This window comes from Lynx rufus, unplaced genomic scaffold, assembly GCF_022079265.1.
Source record: "Lynx rufus isolate CCGP_SWC_20201006 ecotype Redwood Valley unplaced genomic scaffold, mLynRuf1.p SCAF_27, whole genome shotgun sequence".
Classification (NCBI taxonomy): domain Eukaryota; kingdom Metazoa; phylum Chordata; class Mammalia; order Carnivora; family Felidae; genus Lynx; species Lynx rufus.
The window spans coordinates 10511053-10532996 of record NW_025814842.1 but is presented as its reverse complement, the minus strand read 5'-3'; the positions used below and the strand labels follow the sequence as shown (position 1 = coordinate 10532996).

Genomic DNA, 21944 nt, shown 5'->3' with positions numbered 1-21944 from the left:
TTTTTAATTTTTTTTAATGTTTATTTATTTATTTATTTATTTATTTTTTTTTTCAACGTTTATTTATTTTTGGGACAGAGAGAGACAGAGCATGAACGGGGGAGGGGCAGAGAGAGAGGGAGACACAGAATCGGAAACAGGCTCCAGGCTCTGAGCCATCAGCCCAGAGCCCGACGCGGGGCTCAAACTCACGGACCGCGAGATCGTGACCTGGCTGAAGTCGGACGCTTAACCGACTGCGCCACCCAGGCGCCCCTAATGTTTATTTATTTTTGAGACAGAGAGAGACAGAGCATGAACGGGGGAGGGGCAGAGAGAGAGGGAGACACAGAATCGGAAGCAGGCTCCAGGCTCCGAGCCATCAGCCCAGAGCCCGACGCGGGGCTCGAACTCGCGGACCTCGAGATCGTGACCTGAGCTGAAGTCGGACGCCCAACCGACTGAGCCACTCAGGCGCCCCTCTATTTTTGTTTTAAAGCTTATTTATTTATTTTGAGAGAGAGAGAGAGAGAGAGAGAGAGAGAGAGAGAGAGGGCACGGGCGCTCACACGCACGAGTGGGAGGGGCAGAGAGAGAGAGGGAGACAGAGAATCCCAAGCAGGCTCCAGGCTGTCAGCACAGAGCCTGACACGGGGCTTTACGTCACAAACCGTGAGATCGTGACCTGAGCTGAAATCAAGAGTGGGATGTCTGACTGAGCCACCCCAGAATCAGCTAGAATTAGCTGATTCTAAAGTCACCTGGCCAATAAGCAAGACTAGCCGAGAGAGTCTGGCAAACACTTCTTCAAGGGGTTAAACACAGAGATGCCATATGACCTAGCAACTCGAAGGTGCACACCCCCCAAAGAACTGGAAACAGGCGCTTGCAAAGCACCTGCACATGTGTGCTTACAGCAACGCGACTCACAATAGCCAAAGGGTGGAGACAGACCAAACATCCACCAACAGGCGGGTGGATAAAAAGTGTAGCGTATGACGGCATATTACTCAGCCGTAAGCAGGAATGAACCTGGAATACAGTATGCTAAGTAAAAGTAGCCAGACATAAAAAGCCACATGTTGTAGGATGCCTTCTAAATTTTTTTTAATGTTTACTTATTACTTTGAGAGAGAGACAGAGCGTGAGCAGGGGAGAAGCAGAAAGAGAGGAAGACACAGAATCCGAAGCAGACTCCAGGCTCTGAGCTGTCAGCACAGAGCCCGACGCGGGGCTCGAACTCACGGACTGTGAGATCGTGACCTGAGCCGAAGTCGGATGCTTAACTGACGGAGCCACCCAGGTGTCTCGGGACGCCATTTATGTCGATATCCAGAATGGGCAAATCCAGACAGAAAGTGGTGGTCCGAGGCTGGGGAGTGACTGATAATGGCTATGGGATTTCGTTCTGCAGAGATGAGAATGATTTGGAACTAGACAGAGGTCGTGGTCGCACAAGACCGTGAATGTACCGAATGCCCACTGAATTGCTCACTTTAAAACAGTTAATTCTATGTTAATGTTGCATCAGCTTAAAAAAAAAAAAAAAGAACAGGCAAAAAATTTTGAAAAAGCAGAGCGGGAAAGGCTAGGCTTGCAGTCATGATGATATAAATAAAGCTTCAATAATTAAAACCTTATAGAACTGGCCCACGAACAGACAGGTTACTAATGGAATAGAAGGACCAGAAATAAAGTCAGTTATATAAAGGAATTTGAAGGTGGTAAGATTAGTAATTCGAATCAGTGGAGAGCTTGAAATGAGGTTTTCAAAACTGGTAATAGGACAAATAGGTACCCTTTAGGGAGGGAAAAATGGTTCCTCCTTCACACCTTATAGAAGGATGAATTCTAGGTGGACCAGAGATTTGAGCAGAGAAAATGAAACTAAAGAAGTACTAGAAGAAACCACGGGATACATTTTAAAAATAAGAAGCCCAGAAGCCAAAAAAGAAAAGACTGACTTTTTTTTTTTAATTTTTTTTTCAACGTTTATTTATTTTTGGGATAGAGAGAGACAGAGCATGAACGGGGAAGAGGCAGAGAGAGAGGGAGACACAGAGTCAGAAACAGGCTCCAGGCTCTGAGCCATCAGCCCAGAGCCCGACGCGGGGCTCGAACTCGCGGACCGCGAGATCGTGACCTGGCTGAAGTCGGACGCTCAACCGACTGCGCCACCCAGGCGCCCCAAAAGACTGACTTTTAAATGATTTATTTATTAAAAAAATTTTTAACGTTTATTTATTTTTGAGAGAGAGAGTGAGTGCAAGCGGGGGGACGGGGGGCGCAGAGAGAGAGAGAGAGAGAGACAAAGATTTTGAAGCAGGCTTCAGGCTCTGAGCTGTCAGCACAGAGCCCAAAGCGGGGCATGAACTCACAAACCACAAGAGCATGACCTGAGCCAAAGTCAGACACTTAACCGGCTGAGCCACCCTTGTGCCCCTATTTATTTTTATTTTATTTTTTAAGAGACAGAGAGAGAGAGAAAGAAAGAGAGAGAGAGCCCATGTGCACACGTGAGCAGGGGAGAGGCAGAGGGAAAGGGAGAGAATCTTAAGCAGGCTGCACACCCAGCACAGAGCCTGATGTAGGGCTCAATCTCACGACCCTGGGATCGTGACCTGGACCGAAATCAAGAGTCAGGAGCTTAACTGACTGAGCCACCCAGGTGCCCCAGAAAAGACTGATCTGAAACAAATCCACACGGCACATACGACCCTGAGAAAAGTCCAAAGGCAAACCACAAAACGGGAAAGGAATGTTTGCAATGTCGTACATAGTTTGTAAAAATCAACAGAAAGATGAACAACCCGCGAGGAACAACACGGGCAAAAGACGCCAAGTGGAACTGGAAAGGAAGCTTCGCTCACAGTAAGAGAGAGGCAAGGTGACGTCATCTCATGGGAGAACCACTCGGACTGGCAAAGGTCACAAAGTCTGATGAAGTTTGTTGGCGGTAAGGCTTGTGGGGAAACACACTTTGAACCACAGCATTTGGGAGTTAAAACCGTTGGAGACCCAAAGAGGGGAAGGTAATTCACTGAAGCAGTGTTGACAATAGACAAAGACTGGAAACCGTGGATAAGAACGGCCTCCAAGATGCGGCACCATTAAATGGAAAGGAGAAAGGGGGGCTGGACAGCAGGGAGGCGTGGTACCCTCCGGCACTTACGGGTCTGGATGTGCATAAACGTGTCTGGAAAGTAAACTGAGGTTGGCCAACGCGGTGCCTTTAGGGAGGGAACTCCGGCAATGTGGAGGGGGGACAGGGGTGGGGGGAGGCAGTGAGCAGAGGGTGGGCAGATGATGTAAAACAAAAAGCCCAGGGTCCCACCCAGCCCAGCAGCCACTCACCCTCCACAGTCTCCTTCATCCTGACCTTCTCCCCTGAAATGTCGTTGGACTCGATCATCTGAAAGAAGGCTCTGGTAAGGGGGATGCTTGGCCCCTGCCCCTGCCCCTGCCCCAGCCGGCCCACCTCACGCCTACACAGGGTGGCTCTCAGGGACTTGGTACGGTGGCAAGGAGCAGACATGTTCTCGGTCCTGCCTCCCTGACAAGAGAGGACCCCCGCCTGCCCCCAGCGCCCCTGAAGGCTGTTTGTGCAGCTTCTGTGTGAACACCTCCCACTCCTTCCTTTGTTGAAAACGTCTATTATATTAAACAGATGTCTCCTTCCCTGGGACGCCCACAGAGATTAGTCCTGGAAGTCTATTTCCATCATCTTCCAGAGGCAAAATCCCAGCCTTGGTTTCTACCCGTAAAAGCAGCATCGGCTGTCCGAGGGCTGCGAACGAATGCAGAGCACGCCCCGGGGCCAGCTCCCGAGGAACTTTAATAAATGCTACTTTTTAATAATAAACCCAGAAACCAAAGAAGAAAAGATCAATTAAGAAAAAAAAAATCTGAATGGCAAACATTAACAGGCTCCCCATGGCTTCTTGGAAAAAAGTTTTCAGCCTCCTGCCCAAGCAGGCTGTCCTCTGATCCACAGTGTCTGCCAGTCTAACACTGTGGATCAGACGGGCCCAGAGCTGAGCAGGCAGTCACCTCCATCAACCTGCCACTCATACTTCTGCTCATACATCCCAAGCCCCTTTTTAAGTCTCAGCCCATTGTCTCTGCACTGAAACCTCTGCATCTGGGAGTCATGTGGGTCCCGGCCAAGGCCCCAGGTGTGTGGAAATGAAGAGAAGGGCCTTGCTGAGATCACCGCCCACTCCTCGGCCTAAGGTCTGTGACCGAGAGGAAGGGGCTGTCCTCTGGAACCACAGCAGTCTGAAACCTCCTCTGCTACAGGAGTCCAGTTGCTGGGGTCCCAGGCCTGACTACCCCTGCTCTGAGAAGGCAGTGAGGCCATTTGCACACAAGCTGCTCAGAGACTGTTCCTTTTCTCTCTGCCCAGGATCCTGGGACAGCACTTGCTAAAACAGTCCCTCCCTGGGAGAAAGGGGGCAGAAAGGCTGCCACCCTGGGAGGACAAGGCATCATGCAGGCAGGGCTCCTTTTACGAAAAAGGTATCCTGTTCCTTGAAACTCCCAAACACTTCCTTATTGCTGGAACGCTAACTTCTAGTTCAAAGGCACAAGGGGAATCAGAAGCTCGCGAAGCCCCAGGGCCCGTATGAAGGCAATGACCATGCTGCCAGCTGTCCTTCGGGTAGGGTTTGACTTTTGTCATCCTGGGCACCCTTTGTTGGCCTCCAGCTGTGGGGCTGGACTTGACCTCTGCCTCTGGTGGGCGGGAAACCCTGGGAAAATTTCTCCGTCTCAGTCTTGGTTTGCTCATCTGTGAAACAGAGCGAACGCTGACCTAGCAAGAGTTAAGGTGAGAAAAGGCAACATCGGTCCTGACCCCCCTCCACCTCCCAGCGCCCACTCTGGAGGCCCCCACACTGTGGCCGCTGGACGGCTGCTCGGGCTCATTAGGACAGGCGAGAGGGAGCCACCCGCAGCTCAGGTCACCTGGGTCGGCATTAGGGTGGGAGACGGAACACCCACCCTGGGGACAGAGCTCGAGCCCCACGGAGCTCCTGGCTGCTGGCACCTGGGGGAGGGCCGGGAGCCTGCGCAGTAGGACACGTGGGGGAGACACAGAGACCCGGGGATCAGGAGGAAGCCTGTGCTCTGTGCTGGGGTACGCATCTCTGCAGGCCTGGGCTGCGGGGACCCAGCCAGGTCAGCTCAGACCACCTCGGGTCCCCACGGTCACCCTGCACTACTGATGGAGGCACGAGAGGTGCCCTCCGTTCTCGCCCGGGCCTGGCTGGGAAGAGGGGGCCGGCCGACACCGGGGCCCCCGTGACTGTGGGGGCTACCCCCCCCGCGCCCCCTCCCGCCCGGCAGGAGAGGCGGCCGCCTACGTTGCCGTGCTGGGATGAGCGCAAGGACTCCACGGCCTGCAGTCTGTTCTCGGCAACCAGAAGCCTCTCCCGCAGCCTCTCGGCCTCCTGCTTGCTCTGGGCTTCCGACCGCTGGAGCAGCTCGTGGTCCAGCATCTTCTTCTCGGCCAGGGAGATCTGCTCCTTGAGGAACTCGATGGCCTGCGCCTGGCCCCGGTACTCCGCGTCCAGCTTCTCCAGCTCGTGCACCCGCAGCTCGGCGTCGCGGCGCTGGTCCTGGGCCTCCTGCAGCTCCAGCCGGTGCTGGCTGGCCTGCACCTCCAGCTGGGCCTGCCAGTGCTGCCGCAGCCCCGCCAGCTCCTCCTGGGCCTCCTGCAGCTTCTGCCGCAGCCCCTCCTTCTCCTTGACGTGCACGGCGGTCTCGATGTCGTGCTTGGCTCGCAGGTTGCCCAGCTCCAGCTGGTGCTCCATCTTGATGCCCTCCATCACGGCCTTCAGCTCCCCAATCTCCTTCTGCTGGGCCCCCGGGCCCGAGTTCAGGGTGGCCTTGAGGTCCTCCAGGGACTTCTGGTGGTCCGAGGCCAGCGAGTCCAGCTTGGACTTCCAGTTGTCCATGAGCCCCATGTTCTCGCTGGTGGCCTGCTGCACCTTGGCCTTGAGGTCCACCACCTCCTGCGCGTACCTCTCGTTGGCCGCCCGCAGCTTCTCCACCTCCGCCTGGTAGGCCCGCAGGGCCTTCTCGTATTTGTCCCGCAGCACGCCGCTCTCCCTCTGGTGCTCCTTGCTGGCCGACAGCAGCCGCTCGCGCAGCCGCAGGGTCTCGGCGGCCTCGGGGTGGTCGGCGGGTGGCGGGCCCGAGTGCAGCAGACATTGCTGGAGCTCCTTGATCTCGCCGCGCCGAAGGCTCAGCTCCTCTTCCAGCTGCAGCACGCGCGACTTCTCGGCCACCGTGGTCAGCTACCGGGGAGAGAGGGAGACCGAGGTCAGCGGGCCGGCGGGAGGGCGAGGGGCCGTGGCCGGAGCAAGGGCGGACCCCGGCCCCGCGGGGGAGGTTCGTGGAGGGGAAGGGCGCCCACCCCGCCTGGGCGTCCCAGCCTCCGGAAGGACTCCCTGGGCTTGCGGCCCTGTGATTCCGGGACGGGACGGTCCCCGCTGCCCTTGGTGGCTTAGGACACATCAGTGGTTAAAAGAAACCACTTGTTGGAGGTTCTGGCTTTCTTTAGGAGGGAATTTTGCATTATCTGGCAGCCGGATGGGTCGATTCGCGGAGGGGCTGGCCAGAGAAGGGTCTGGTTTAATTGAGGCGGTACAAAGTTAATGCTCCCAGACCCACCTCCTGATGGAAAACTGAGATCAGAGGCTCCGTCTTCCAAGAACCCATTTGGATCACGACAGTGGTCATGGATTTGGAAACAGTACATTCATCGACACGTTTTAAGTCTTTCGCTAACTTAAAACTGTTTCTGAAGGTGACCTGTAGTTCAATAAATCTGCTTTTGTTTTTATAATCAGGCTGAACCCTAGATCAAGGCGCCTCAGTGTGGGGGGCTCCAGCCTGTCAACCGTGACTGGGTCGGTTTCTGCAGGCAGAGCCTCCGTGCACATATGTGTGTGTACCACACGAGCACGTACGGTCACCCAGCAACGGCCAGGGTGTGCAAAGGGACCCGTGTGTGTCTCCAGACTCCCCCTGACACACGCACACACTTGCGTGCCGAGGCGGGCCTGCAGAAACCGACCGTGGCTCGCCCCATAGCCCTCCCTGCTCAGATGGTTTGAGCTAATCACTGCTAGCTGGCTGTTTAGCTCCACTGCCAGAACCACAGCTGGCCTGGGCTGGCCAGCTGTTTGGACGTGGGTACCTGGCACAGGGGGCCCGGCCCCGGGAAAGGTATGGTGGGCACCGAGGGGCCAGCTGGGCCCAGAACCCGGACCTGGGCCTTGGCAGGACCTCCCCCCTTGCTCCAGCAGACATTTCCCTAGTCTGCTGTATCTCACCAGCCCCACCCTGGGTCTGACACAGAACCTCACGCCCTATGGACATCCCCACTCCCCAAAAGCCCCAGGTCCTTCTGGCTGGCCCCTCCCGCAACCATAGTTAAGATCCCCTAGGGGGCGCCCGGGTGGCTCAGTCGATTAAGCGGTTAAGCTTCAGCTCAGGCCATAATCTCAAGGTGCGTGAGTTCGAGCCCTGCAACAGGCTCGCTGCTGTCAGTGAAGAGCCTGCTTTGGATCCTCTCTTGTTCAAAAATAAATAAACATTAAAAAAAAAATACCCCCCTAGGCTAGAGAAACTTCGGTCTGCAGACCCCTGACCACCCACCTTCCTCAGCCTCCCCAGCCCAGGGAGACAGGAGGTGCCCCATATAAGGGGCAGGACGTTCCCGAGAGGCACCCCATTTCTGAACATGACAAAGCCTTGCTGTGGCAGTGCATGGGGCGGGTGGGGGGGGCGGGGTCTCACAGGACATTCCCAGCCAGTGGGACCCTGAGCCGGGGCCCGAAGTCCCGGACAATCAAGACCCCCTGCTCCCCAAAGGGCGTCACATGGCAATGGGGTGGAAGGGTTCCCAAGCCTCGACTTCCCTCCTAGAAGGGGCTCAGAAGGCAAAACAATGAGGAAAGCAGCCAAAGACAGAGAAAATAATAAAACAGAGAAGCCGAAGGAGGCGTGATGGGGCCGGAGGGCGGCGTTACCCTGTTGTCGGCTAGTTCCCGGAGCAGACGCTCGGCCTGCGCCTTCTCCAGTAGCAGCCTCTGTTCCAGCTCCCCAATGCGCGCGTGCTCCAGCTGCGTCTGGGTCTGGTCCACCCGGGGCGGGTGGGGAGGCGGGCCAGGGGAGAGGAGTACAGGGCAGAGGAAGCCAGAGGAAGAGAGAGAAAAAGAGAGAGAGAGAGAGAGAGAGAGAGAGAGAGAGAGAGGCGGCGTCATCTTCCGTGAACAAGACAGGAGAGCGGGTCAAGGAGAGAGGGTGGCTCCGGGACAGAGGAGGTCTGGGGAGGGGACCGGGCTGGGTGGGTTTAATGGCAGAGGAGGGGCTGCCGCAACCCCGCCCCAGCCACCCTGCCCCTGGAGAGGGTGGCAAGAGGGCCCCGCGCTTCCTCCCATGCTCCCCAGGTGGTCAGTCCTTCCCCTGGCGGCTCTGGGGAGGGGCCCCAGCCTCCTCGCGCTCCTCATTGGGCTACTGCTCATTTTAGGCACAGGAGGCCCTCAGGATAGACGTGTCAGCAAATGAACCCAGGACTCCTGGCCCCGGGGGCCTGAGTTGAAAGTATAAGAACCAAGCCAATGGGAAGGTTTTAAAAAAGTCTCTCTACCCCCCTTGCAAGGCCCTGCTTCCTGCTGCCCTGCCCAGAGCCCGGAGGGTCAGTGCCCACCCCCGGGGGCCCCGCGGAGGAGGCCCGGTCTCCCAAAAGCACCAGAATGCTTTTGTCCTAGCTTCACAGGCCAACAAAGCCCGACGTTCTCAGGGCATCCAGCCTGGCATTTGGGTTTCCTCTAACAGATCTGCGAGGGTGGCAGGGGCCAAGGGTGCCGGCTCCAGGGCCCCCGGGGCAATCTGGAGACCCAAGTTCATCGTGGGGAGAAGCCAGAGAGTCCTCCTCGGCCTCCCTCATCCAGGAGAAGCAGTTTAAGGCCAATCTGTGTGGCCATTCCGACGAGGCGGGACTTAGCCACACACATGCCCGTCTCTGGCAAGGGTGACGGGGACAGTGTAAACCCATCTGAGAAACACGCTTGCCATTCATACAGAGCTAGAGAGATGTTAACGTCCTCTGGCCTGTGATCTTATGTCTGCCAGTTTTCCTAAAGGAACAAGTGAAAAAGTACTCTACTCTCTCTCTCTCAAAGAGGGAGGCAGGCCACAGCGCTAACGAGCAGCCATGCTCCGTCTCTTCCAGAAAATTACAGGCTGACCATGGTGTCTCCGGGGCCTCGCGCCCACCCTCCTCTCCCACAGAGGCTGGGCACCGCCACTCTGCCCGGGACCCACGCTAGGTGGCGCATGCCTGGTGGCTCCACATTTCAAGGCAGCTTTACTTGGTGCTCCCAACAGGACTCCCCACACCCCCCCACCCAGCCCCATCAACCACTTTCCCAACTTCTAGACTCCTGGTCTGCGGGTTGGGGTCTCCATGGAGGCACAGGGGGGTCCAGTGTAACTGCTTCAGATGCTTGTTTAAGATAAACGCAACCACCGGACCCCGGAGGGCGGAAAATAGCCTTAGAGGCTAGATTTTAGGTGGGGTGAAGGACCTGGTCTTCCATCTGCTCTGGGGACACCGGGCAGGGTGGGAGGAGCGAGGCCACCACGTTCCTGCTTGTCACTCGCGGGTCCCCTGGAGTCGATGGTCGTAAAGCTACGGTCAAGCTGCGTGAGGCGGTGCAGGGGTGGCTGCGACTTTTGTCTGGTGCGCTAACTTTAGAACCCAACCCCCGCATAAGGGGCGTCTCAGCTGTCTCCCCGTGTCACAGGAGGGAGCGGCGACTCCGGAGTCAGAGCCTCGGGTGCAGAATCACACAACGCTGGCAGGCCCAGAACTCAGACGCCCCAGATGTCAGGACTGGTGTCTTTTCCCCTGAGCCGGCCTCACTCCATGGAGGGGAGACACAGATTTCTAGCAGCAACACGGGCCATCAAAGGAGGGTCCTGAAGTCGGGGACCCCCACTTCCTGCCGCAACTCAAATCCGGGAGCTCAGCCAAGCCTTACCTACGCCCTGTACTTGTAGCTTGTCTTCTCCTCGCAGACCCTGTGTCCGCACCTTTGCGAGGCACAGAGCCACCGCCTTGGGGTACCCCTCGGGTAACTGAGGGCTGGAAATGCTCTTTAGTGGGGGAAACAGATTCCCCACCTGCCCTGGGGGCTCCCGAAGGTCAAAGGCACACATCACCGCTCGTGACCTTCTCTGAGGTCTCACACAGCACGAATCAACAAAGAGGATTCTGAGTTCCTAAGCCCGGCCCTTAGTGTTACCGTGCGCTTCCCATGCAAGTGAAAAGTAACTAGCAAAATCATAACACGAAACCCCTGGATGATTAAACCACCACCACCAAACCCCAAGAAGGTCACGTCTAAGGCGGCTATCCGACGTCCCCACTCAGGAGGCAGCAGGGAGCGGTACGCACATTTCCCTGCTGCAAGGTGGCAAAGATCTGTTCCAGAAAACCGTAAGACACGTCCGCAGCCCGTGGCCTGGGGTTGCCACCCTGGGAGAAGCACTTGCCCGCACTCCTGACCTGTTCTGGCAGTGGGGACATAAGGGTGAGCGAGACAGAAAGGGTCCCGGCCCCCGCAGGGCGCCCATTGCGGGGAAAGACGCAAACAATGCAGCACTACTGACGAGGCTCCGGGTTGTGGTCGGACCCGGGGACAAGGCACCGGGCAGGGGGCACAGGGGACGGAGGGAAGAGCAGAGAGGCAGAGGTGGCCTCTCCGAGATACAATTAGAGGCGAGGCCTGAAGGAGAAGCAGGAACCAGCACACGGAGAAGCTCAGAGGCAGAGCTGGGGGCGTCAGAGCAGCTCGGTGCCTGGAGCACAGGTGCACAAGGCCTGGGTCCAAGCGTCTTCTCTGGGCCACCCTGAAAGAGCCTCGGCTTATCTGGGGCCGTGGATCCGGAAGGGTGAGCAGGGAAGGGGCAGGGTCTGGTCTACCTTTTCAAGAGATTCGGACAGATGTCTGTGGTCTGCTTTAAAAATAACACGAGAGAGGGCTGGGGGTGGGGGTAGCTAGGGTAAGACTGGCCGTGAGTTGATAATCACTGAAGCCCGCTGACGGGCGAATGAACCTACTTATGTAGGTTCAAACTTTCCCACCGTTAAAAATCGAAAGGCTGTAGCGGCACCTGGGCGGCTCAGTTGGTTGAGCGTCAGACTCTTGATTTCGGCTCAGGTCATGATCTCACGGTCCGTGAGTTCGAGCCCCACATCGGGCTCTGTGCCGACAGCGCGGAGCCTGCTTGGGGTTCTCTCTCTCTCTCCCTCTCTCTCTCTCTCTGCCCCTCCCCGCTCATGCTCTCAAAACAAATAAGTGAACATTAAAAAAAAAATTTAACAAGCTAGGGTGTCTGGCTTCAGCGTGGAGAATGGGCAGTAGAAGAACACGGGAGGAGACGTAAGTGCCAAGTCGGGGTTGGTGCAGTTGTCCGAGGCAAGGTGCTGTGGCCTGGCCCAAGTAGGTGGCCGCGGGGAAGAAGATAATTTCCGAAGCAAGGTCAAGGTCAAGAGGACTTTTTGACGGAGAGATGAGGGAAAGAGAAGATTCAAGACGAATCAGCCGTGGGCCCAACTGCTGAGTTGGGTATCGGAGGGCATGGGGGGCAGGAACACACGGCACGTTTGGGATGCTCTACTGGGTTGAACGTCGTCCCCCCACATCTCACATTCACCCGGAACCTCAGAATGGGACTCTGTTTGGAAGGTCTTCCCGCATGTAGTTAGTGAAGAAGAAGTCATCCTGGATCTAAGGTGGCCCCAAACCCAGGGACTGGTGTCCTTATAAGAAGGGCCAAGCCAGAGACACGGGAACACGCAGGGACGAGGGCCATGCGGCGACAGAGACAGTGACGCGGTCACAAGCCGAGGAACGTCAAGGGCTGCCAGTGACCCTACCAGAGCTGGGAGCGAGGCACGGAACGGATTCTCCCTCAGAGCCTCCGAGGGAAGCCAAGCCTGCCAATCCCTTGATTTCAGACTGCTGGCTTCCAGAACAGTGAGAGAGTAAGTCTGCGTTGTTTTCAGCCACCGAGTTGCGGTCATTTGTTACAGCCGCCCCAGGAAAATGCTGCAGGTGGCAGTCGCCCCCTGCTCCTGGCGGAGATGGCCAGTAGGCACGCCGGTGTGGAGCTCGGGGGGAGACCGGAGGCATCACGGGCTCACAGAGGACACAGACTGACACGGACTGGAAGGTCTCAGGGGCAGCGCAGACCGAGGGGCGAACGGGCCCTTGGACAGGCCAACATTTAGATCAGGAAGGAGGCTAAGAGGCTGGAACTGGGGAGTGAGGCCAGGAGGGGGACAAGCAGAGAGAGGGGGTGACAGCTGGAGGGAGACCAGGAGTTCGCAGGAATGTTCTGGGTTTTATTTTTGACTCTTAAGATGGGTGGGGATGAGTGGAACGTTGGGACCATTTGTGTTATGGTTGTCACGAATAAGATCATAACAAAAGCAGCAGTAAGGCGACTCCAGTGCCCCTTTGACTGACTGTTGCCGTCTATTACTGTCCCTCCCTGTGTCCCCCACTTGGAGCTGTAGGATCGGCTGAAGGGGGGGTGGCCAGGAGTCACACAGTGAGAGAGAGACACACACACAGACGTGCAGCCTGAGCACGAGTCAAGCAAGAGAAGAGGGAAGTCCCTGAGCAGAGAAGGAAAGGGGTTGGCTTGGCTCCTGAGGCTATTTCTTGCTTTGCGTCCTTGAACTGCTGGTGACACTTCCCTGTAGCCTTCGAAGTGAGCAGGGGTCTCTGTCCCTTGCAACCACGGGCGCTTTTGCCAGAAGCCCACCCCAACTCCTGCAAGAGGGCAGCCGCCCAGCAGGAAAGCCAGCCAGACGCAACCACGTGACCGGTCCCCTTGGCTAAGAGGGAGACGTACAACAGATCGTCCTAACGCCAGGCTGGGGCTCCTACATCGGGGCTGCACCCCAACATCCATCCTTTAAAAAGGCTCAGGCAACAAAATCTGCTCCCAGAGGGGCAGCTGGCAGTGACCCTATACAGATCACACATGTCCCTCCCAATGAGCAAACTGAGGCCCAGGAAGGGAAGAGGCTGTCCAAGGTCAGTTAGGGCCCGGCCAGCGTGGGGAGGACTGAATCACTGTCCCCTGCCCCATCCGACAGCTCCAGGAGTCCTCGTCCCTTGTCGCCTCCCAGGGAGCAGGGAGGACCACAGCAGCGAGCCATTCCTGCCTGCCCAACCGTGGCCTCGTGAGCCCCGAGGTCTCCGCACAGCGTGGTGAGGAGAGCTGGGGGCGGCGGGGGACGTTTACTGACTGATGGGAGCATCCCCCGTCCCTCAGCTCAGGAGGGTGTGGAATGGAGGGTGGAAGGTTCACCTTTGCCCAGACCACCCGTCCAGCAGTTGTAACTGAGGTGCCATCACTGGTCATCCTTATGGGCTGAGCTCAGGAACCAGGAGTCCTGGGTCCTGGTCCCAGGGGCTGCTGCCTTGCCCCGTGCCTGGGTGACAACCTTTGGCTTTCTGAGGCTGTCTGGCCATCTACAAGTTCTGTGACTCAACAGCAAGCTACCCCCAGCCAAAGTTTCACCTGGAATCCAAGAACCCAAGGGATACCTTTTAGGACTATTGTCCAACAAAGAAGGGACAGGAGAGTCCAGCCACTATGTCCTCAGGCCTCATCCTGGGGATACTCAGTTCATCCCGCCCAGGTGCAAAACAAAAGGAACCACGGCCCCTCTGGGGCTCCTGGAGCTGAGCCACCCCGCCTCTGACACCCAAGTCTCTTGTGACCTGCCCCCTCCCCATTCTCCCAGGGGACCCTCCTGGGTTTCTCTCCCCACATGCCCCCAGCCCCCTCCCAAGGGGCCAGAGTTGCTGCCTGGACCTCAGGACCATCTGCCCTGCGAGGGCTGGGCCGGGGTTGCGGAGAGAGGCGGGGAGGGGCGGTCCTCTGGCCATTACCTCCAGGTCTCCCTTGGTGATGGATTCCTCCTCCACTCGGAACTGCAGATCCTCCACCTTCCTGCAGGGGGAGACGGGGCTGAGCGCGCGTCGCCCAGAGCGGTGGGCTTCGCCCAGTGATGGCAGAGATGGGCGAGGCCACCAGGTGCTCAGACCCCGCAGAAGGCACTGTCCCAGGGTCATGGCTGATTGGGGCAGAACCTCCTGGAAAGCTCCGGGCCTCCCAAATTCCCACTGTGTGCTCTACTCAGAGGCCGCCGGCCTCTCTAAAATGGGGGTGTGGAAGCCAACGTCCTTCCTCCCTAGGGTGGTGGTGGGACCAGGCGGCAGAACAGGCTGTAAATGGAAGCACAGTGGTGCTGGGAACCTCACTGCCTACCGAACAGACCAGTCTGCGGGGACAGAGGGAAGGGGGGGGTTCTTCCCCTGCCAACCTCATTCTCATCCCCTCCCCTCAAAATCGGCCAGGGCTGCTCCGTGATGAGGGCCCCCACTGCCCCGCTGCGGGCATTGGCAGGGACCCTCCGGGAGACACATTCACCCACCCACACGCCAAGACAGCACAGGGGAGACACAGACACGGCAACAGCTCACAAAGCTGCTCTTCCCGGGGCCTCCTGACAGCTCCCGGCATACGGGTGAGGAGATGGGGCCCAGAAAGGGCAAGAGACCTGCCCAAGGTCACCCAGCAGGTATAGGGCCCTGAACACAACCCCCGGGGCATCTTCAAGTTTTTATTTGTCAGCATCAGCGTGTCGCCATGGGAACCAGATGTGTGGGCCCCGAGAACAGTCTCAGGCAGATATAAATAAACTCTTCTCTCTCCAAGTCAGACCGTAACAACAGCCTGTGGCTCACAGGCCTCGGCCGAAAGCCCAAACCCAGACCCGAGGCGGGGGCTGAGGGTGGGGGCTGCCTGAGGCGTGGGGGAGCGGAGGGAGCCACAGAAATCTGAGTATCAGCCAGGAGACAGAAGCCTCGGGCCGAGAGAAGCCCTGTCCCCCGTCAGCTCTGTCCCATCGGGTGACCCAGGATCAAGTCAGGCCAGAGGCCCTACACCGAGGGAACCACAGTCCCGGCTCGTCACCGAGGCAGGAGGGAAAGAACCGCATCATCACCAGCAGGCCGGTGGCCTCAGGCGAGTCCCTCGCCTGCTCTGAGCCTCAGTGTTTTCATCTGTGACACGGGGGCAATACCTGCCTCCTGGGCTCGTGGTAGGATTGAGAGAGACCTGGGACCAGGGAAAGCGCTCAGCAGGGGGCTGACACCTCAAAACATGGTGCTTCTCTGAGCCTCAGTCTCCAGACGCAGACGAGCTGGGAGCCGAACACACAGCACACAGCCCAGAGGGGTGCTCCGCGATGTGAACCGGTCTGGGGCACGGGAGAACCCCTAGTTCAGCAAACCACCCCCCCCAGTCTGGATGGAGAGCAGCGGACGGACGTGGTGACTCCCAGGCGGGGCGCTTCCCTCCAGCCTGCAGAGATGGGGATCATCACCCCACTTTGCAGATGAGGGACAGGCCCGCGGGGCTCACGCCACTGGTCGGGGTGACGCAGCCAGGGTGTGGCGGAGGTCCTGAGCCCGGGCTCCGCCTGGCCATCGCTAACAAGGTCCAGAGAAGTGCCCCCCGGGACCAGGGCAGGGGTGGCACACACCTTCTCTCCTCCTCCAGCTGGTTGGACAGGTCTGCCTTCTCCTTCCGCACACTCTCCACGAGCAGCCGGGCCCGTTGCAGCTTCTCCTCTGCTTCTGCAACATACTGGGCCCCGAGCAAGGGCCGGGACGGGCTCAGCCTCCTCCCGGAACCAGGCTCCAGGTGGCAGAGGCCACTCCCGCCACCACCACGCCCCTGCCAGCTGGCCAGGCACAGACCGTGGGCCAAGCTGCGAGGGAGGAGGGCCCGGCTGAGTGCCGGGCATGGCAGAGGTCAGCCTCTGGCCCACCGGTCCCCAATCCCCTCCATGTCCCTCAACCCCTAAGGGTCTAAGACTCCGCTGTCTGCTAAAGGCCTCTGTGACAGCCTGGCCTTAATGATTCCAGCACTTGAGGGTGGGGTGAGCCAGGCTCCGAACGGGGACGGGGACCCAGGAAGGATCTCTCACGCAGGAGACAAACATCTACATCAGGGAAGAGGAAACACTGGACAGCAGGAGACTCAAGGTTACGGGCGAGGGCTCGCCTCCCTGAAATCCAGCACAAGGAGCTACTTGAGGGCACAATCTGGAACGTGGACGGTTGTAGACAAAAAACGTGTAGACGAGTATATTCAGACAAAGTGAGTAATTGGAAATAACCTGAACAACTACAGGGGACAGGCTGCGTCGGTAAGGACACGGCCCGTGATGGATGGCAACACAGCCGTTCAAACGGGGAAGAAAACGCTCCCGCTATAGCAAGTCAGAAAGAGCACGATACACCCAGGTTCCGGATCCATCAGGAGGAGGAGGGGTCTTCGTATCCTCTGCACACCCCTGGTTCTCTCTGCATGAGGGTGACTCACAGAACTGGCCCGGGGAGGCTGCTGGCGCCCTCTGGGTGCCCCCACCGCCCCGCCAGCCCAGCTACCTGCTCATGCTGGGCCTTGAGCAGGGCGATCTCCTTCTCCACTTCACAGATGTGGCTCGTGGCCTTGGCCACCTCAGCCCGCTCCAGGTCTCGCTCAGCCAGCAGCTGCTCGATGTGCTGCTGCTTCTCCTTCAGCGCCTCTTGCAAGGCAGTTGTGCCCGATATCTTGCGGGCATAACGCGAAGAGGTCTCCGTGAGCTGCAGGAAGGCGTGGGTGCAGGCAGGACTCAGGGATCTGGAGTACCATCCAGACGACAGCTGGAGCCCCTCAACTCCCAGGGTCCTGCTCCTCCCTGCCAGTGCCCTAGACAATCTACGCAGGGGGGAATCGTGATGTTTGAGATCCAAGGAACGCTCCCCAAATCTCAGGAGAGTCACGGCCTCTGATGGTCACGGCTCCCGGGCTCTGCCTCACGGTGGCCTCCCTCACCTGGACTGCATGCTCTGGAGACATCCTAGACCCCCAACCTAGACTGGGCTTGCACAGAAGACCCTCTGTCCAGTAGGGCAGCCTCACCTTCTCCCCTCACCCAGGGTGACTGTGGCAACCTTTCGACTCCCTGCTCTGCACCTGTATTACCTACCCTCTACCCATATCACTTGTCCTGTATCTGTATGACCCTCCTTAACTCCCAGGAAAGGGGTTAGGCTACTGATAAATCAGTAACACAAAAATAACAATAAACGTAAATGGATCAATCTTCTCTATTAAAAGATATGGACGTTCATCTTTTTTTTTCTTTTTCTACGCCCAATGTAGGGCTTGAACTCATGACCCTAAGATCAAGGGTTACATACACTACTGAGACAGTCAGACACCCCTAAGCTTTCATCTTTGTTCAAAAACCCCATAGAGGGATGGGGCGCCTGGGTGGCTCGGTCGGTTAAGTGTCTAACTCTTGATTTTGGCTCAGGTCATGATCTCACGGTTTGTGAGGTCGAGCCCTGCATCGGGCTCTGTGTTGACAGCTTGGAGCCAGCTTAGGATTTTCTGTTTCAATCTCTCTTCCCCTCCCCCACTTGTGTTCCTGCTCTCTCTCTCTCAAAAATAAATAAATAAACATAAAACAAAAAACAAAAAGCAAAAAACCAAACTCACAGAGGAATACTTGGAACCAGAGCAGGAGCAAGTCAGGGGTCACTGGCTCACCTGGCTCCTTCTGTCCCAACGCCCCCCCCCCCCCCCACACACACCAGGTTAACCCTCCCCAGCTCCACCCTCACCAGTCCACTGCGGCTGGGCCGGCCCCCCACGGAGGAGGCCACCGAACTGACAGAGCTGATGGAAGAACTGCTGGGGCTGTGGGTCAGTGCCGAGACACCCATGGCCATGCGCTTGGTCTTCTTGGCCTTGGCAGGGCTGGTGGACGGGAAGCCGATGCGTATTACCTTGTGGATGGGGGCGAAGAGGCCAAACTTGGGCGGGCATTGGAAGTACCTGGGGAGGCAGGACAGACACACGCTGCCATCATGGTCCCACAGCCTGGAGCCACCCCTAGCCTACCTGAGCAGAGAGGTTTGGCCTTGGGGGTCCCAGCACCCTCACCCCACGACCAATGGATGGGACTCCCAGAAATGGAATAACAGTGAGTACGCTCTGAGATTCTCTACAGCCATAAGTAGCCAGTGGGCATATTTTGGAGGGGAGGGGAATTATTGAGCACCCACTCTGTGCCAGTCCCTTTACATGAGTGCTATTTTCAATCCCCCAACCACTCTACTGGTATCCACATTTCACAGATGGGGAGATTTAGGCTCAGAGAGGTTAAGTAACTTGCCTGAAGTCACCCAGCTGGTTAAGTGGCAAAGCCAGGACAGGACCCCCCAGTCTTCTGGGTTTGGCTCCCTCATACCATTCAGTGCCCCCCCCCCAGCCACATCTACAGCCCCACTCTCATGACTGCCCCTGGGCTACCCCAGCCCCAAGGAACGCCACTGGCCCTCTGTGCACAATACTCCCAGCACAGAGCAACAAAAGCCTGAAGGAGATGCCTTGGAAGTGGCGGCTGAGGCTTCCAACCTGGCCCTGAATTCTGAGAGCAAGAGTGAGTGGAAACATCCATCTTGAGAACAGGAAGGCCAAGTGTTGTCCCGGAAACTCTGGATTGTCTTCTCCCAGAACCTTCCTGGGCACAGATTCCACATGGGACCAGGGAGCTGGTGCTGTCCAGTTTCTGACTCTCCTCGAAACTGCCACCCCATCCCGCCTCTTCCTGTATGCAGGTCTTTGCTGGGACCGTCCTCCCCCCCCCCACCCCCGCCCCGATAGAGCAGATCTTCCTCAAGCCCGTTCCAAAAACAAAACCCTACTTTCCTTCAAGACCTGGTTCAAGTGTGGTTCCTCCCCTGGCAGTTTGGCCTGCACCACCCTGGCCACTCCTTTTCAGAGCTGCCACAGCCTCCCCTGGGCCACACAATCTAGCCTCGGGACAGCCAACACAGGCTCTTGGGCCACTGGGCCTTAGCCCCACGCCCCTGCCACACACTGCTCACCCAGAACATCACACCCCCAGCCCCAGCCTTAGACCCTCTTGACCCAGCAGAACAGGCAGTCAGCTCTAATCAGGGACAGCAAGGGACCTGGAGCCCAGTGGTGACCCCACTCATAGCTGCTGGACACGGGCCAGTATCGGATTATTCCCTGTATCACCCAGGGGAACTCCCGGAAGGCAGGAACCGCCTCCTCTTTTCCAGGGCTCCTACCCCACGTGTGGCATGGAAGAGGGAACACAGAACCAATGACCCACTTAGCACTTGCCCGTGACTCTGTGCGACCTTGAGCAATGACCTCTCTGGCCTCTGTTCTCTCACCTGTAAAATGGGGGTGCTTTTCCCAGCGCCTGCCTCAGGCAGAAGGAAGCTGGCAGCATCTATACCGTGGTGAGTGGCACAGCTACCCAGCTACCCTCAATGCTGACCTCCTCCGATGCCCCAGCCCTTGCACCCACCCACCCCCGGAAGAGCAGCCCCCTCCCAGACTCCCCGGGGGAAGCCCGCCATACCTGGTGCCCGCCACCGCCCCATCGTTCTTCCCGAGGGGCTCGTCCAGCTCCACACCGCACCACTCGCCCTTGGCAAAGTCTGTCTCCCCCACGTACCGCACCACACCCGTCTTCGTCCCGCCGACCTGTTGGCGCACAGAGACACTCAGGTCCAGAGGACGCAGCGGGCACAGGCAGGGATGGCCAGGCTCATCTCCCCTCTCCCTTCCAGTGTGCAGGGGAGAAGGAAGAGGGGGTGAGGAGGAGGAGAGGCCCGAGGACAGCAGCGAGGGATACGGGTAAAACCAGAGCTTCCCAGGGCCGTCCCGTGCAAGGGCTCTGGAGACAGACAGATGTGCACTGAAATGCTGCCACTTACACGCTGTGTGAGCTCGGGCAAGTTGCCTAACCTCTCTGAGCTTCAGCATCTTCGCCTCTAAAAAGTTATTTATTTATTTATTTATTTATTTATTTATTTATTTATTTTCCCCCCTTCCTGAGGATTAAGCACTGAATGTGCGCTGTCTGGCAATACCATTATCAATACATAACGTCTTGATAAACGTTATCCTTAAAAAATGGTTACATGACGGTTGGCTGCTGTGTGGCTCAGTCAGTTGGGCGTCCGACTTCGGCTCAGGTCACGATCTCGCAGCTTGTGGGTTCGAGCCCCGCGTCGGGCTCTGGGCTGACACCTCGGAGCCTGGAACCTGCTTCCGATTCTGTGTCTCCCTCTCTCTCTGCCCCTAACCCACTTGCATTCCGTCTCTGTCTCTCTCAAAAGATAAAGAAACATTAAAAAAAAAATTTTTTTTTAAAACAAACTCACAGAACAGGCCAGTAAGTATGAATATTACTCTAGGGACACCTGGGGGGCTCAGTCAGTTAAGCATCTGGCTCCCGATTTCCGCTCAGGTCATGATCTCACAGTTCACGATTTCGAGGCCCGCATGGGGCTGTGCACTGACAGTGAGGAGACTGCTTGGGATTCTCTGTCTCCTTCCCCACCCCAAAATAAATAAATATTTTAAAAACATTACTCTCAAAAAGTTTAAATTTTTAACAATTAAAGTTATATACATTATGGGTTTGAACTGTGTGGGTCCACTGACATGAGGATTTTCTTTTTTTTATATAAAAACAGTACAGTACTGTAAAAATGTATTTTCCTTATGACTTTCTTAATAACATTTTTCCTCTACCTTATTTGAGTGTGAGAATACGATACGTAATGCGTGTAACATACAAAATACGTGTTAATTGACTGCTCATGTTATTGGTAAGGCTTCCGGTCAACAGTATGCTATTAGAAGTTAAGTTTTGGGGATGGGGTGCCTGGGCGGCTCAGTCGGTTAAGCATCTGACTTCGGCTCAGATCATGATCTCACGGTTTGTGAGTTCGAGCCCCGCGTTGGGCTCTGGGCTGACAGCTCAGAGCCTGGAGCCTGTTTCCGATTCTGTGTCTCCCTCTCTCTCTCTCTGCTCCTCCCCCGTTCATGCTCTGTCTCTGTCTGTCTCAAAAATAAATAAACATTAAAAAAAAAAAAAAGCACATGAAGAAATAACCTATTGGAGCCTTTGCATAATCGACAATAATTTTTACTCTAGCCTCCCTTTCGCTTAATTGAGGTAAAATTCCCATACCATAAAATTCACCCCTTTGACCACTATAAAGTGTAGAGCCCTGGGGCTTTTTAGTACATTCGCAACCATCATGTTTCTGGTCCCACGACATTTTCATCACCCCCCCCCCCCCAAGAAACCCTGCGCCCAGAAGCAGACCCCCACCCCCAGCTCCTGGCAACCACTCTTTTCTACAGATTGCCTTATTCTGGCCATTTCCCAGAAGTGGAATTATCAGCATGTGACCTTCTGTGTCTAGTTTTCCTTCATTTGGCATCATGTTTTCAAGGTCCACCCACGTCTATCTGTGGAAGCACTTCCTTCCTTTTTATGAATTCCAGCATACGGGTTCCGTCCCATTTTGTCCGTCCGTTCGTCGGCTCTTAAGACACGTGGGTCGTTTCCAGTGGTTCCAGTAAACCACCGTGAATCAAGGTGCTGTGCACATCCACATACAGGTCGTTGTGTGAACGCCTGCCTCCAATTCTCTTGCTTCCCTCACGGCTGAAGGAGTCGGGCTGGGTCTCTTCCTCCAGGCTTTCGAAGCTCCCTCTCTCTGTTTCCAGGGTGGCTGTTGACAAGTTCCAAGCCGACCCGAGTCCCGATCCTTTGGGCGAGCCTGTCTGCCCACTCCAGAAACGGGCAGAGCTTGCTGTCTCAGGGCTGTGCAGGCACATGGTGAGGTGCGTTGGGTGTGGGCCTCGTCCCTTGCCTGGGCTCCCGTGGGCCCTCTCAACCAAGAAACCCCTGTCAATCCCGGGGAATTTTCTCGCATTCCTTCTTTGACTTCTACCCTCCTCTTCCT

General features: G+C 56.8%; 1 protein-coding gene across 6 annotated transcripts in view; it reads right to left on the bottom strand.

Annotated features, from left to right (window-relative positions):
- The window catches only part of CLIP2 (CAP-Gly domain containing linker protein 2), a 75315-nt gene that overhangs the window by 8458 nt on the left and 44913 nt on the right, over positions 1-21944 (bottom strand). For 5 of the 6 annotated variants that reach the window (XR_006964032.1, XM_047089105.1, XM_047089103.1 and 2 more), the window contains 8 exons: positions 19538-19662; positions 17760-17973; positions 16536-16733; positions 15626-15729; positions 13968-14028; positions 8019-8123; positions 5343-6278; positions 3334-3391 (listed from right to left, as the gene is read on the bottom strand). Coding sequence is in view for 5 of the 6 variants with exons in the window: in XM_047089105.1 (XP_046945061.1) it covers positions 3334-3391; positions 5343-6278; positions 8019-8123; positions 13968-14028; positions 15626-15729; positions 16536-16733; positions 17760-17973; positions 19538-19662 (1801 nt within the window). In the remaining variant the exon portion in view is untranslated. The remainder of the gene's footprint in view (positions 1-3333; positions 3392-5342; positions 6279-8018; positions 8124-13967; positions 14029-15625; positions 15730-16535; positions 16734-17759; positions 17974-19537; positions 19663-21944) is intronic. The other variant, XM_047089108.1, reaches the window with a different exon arrangement.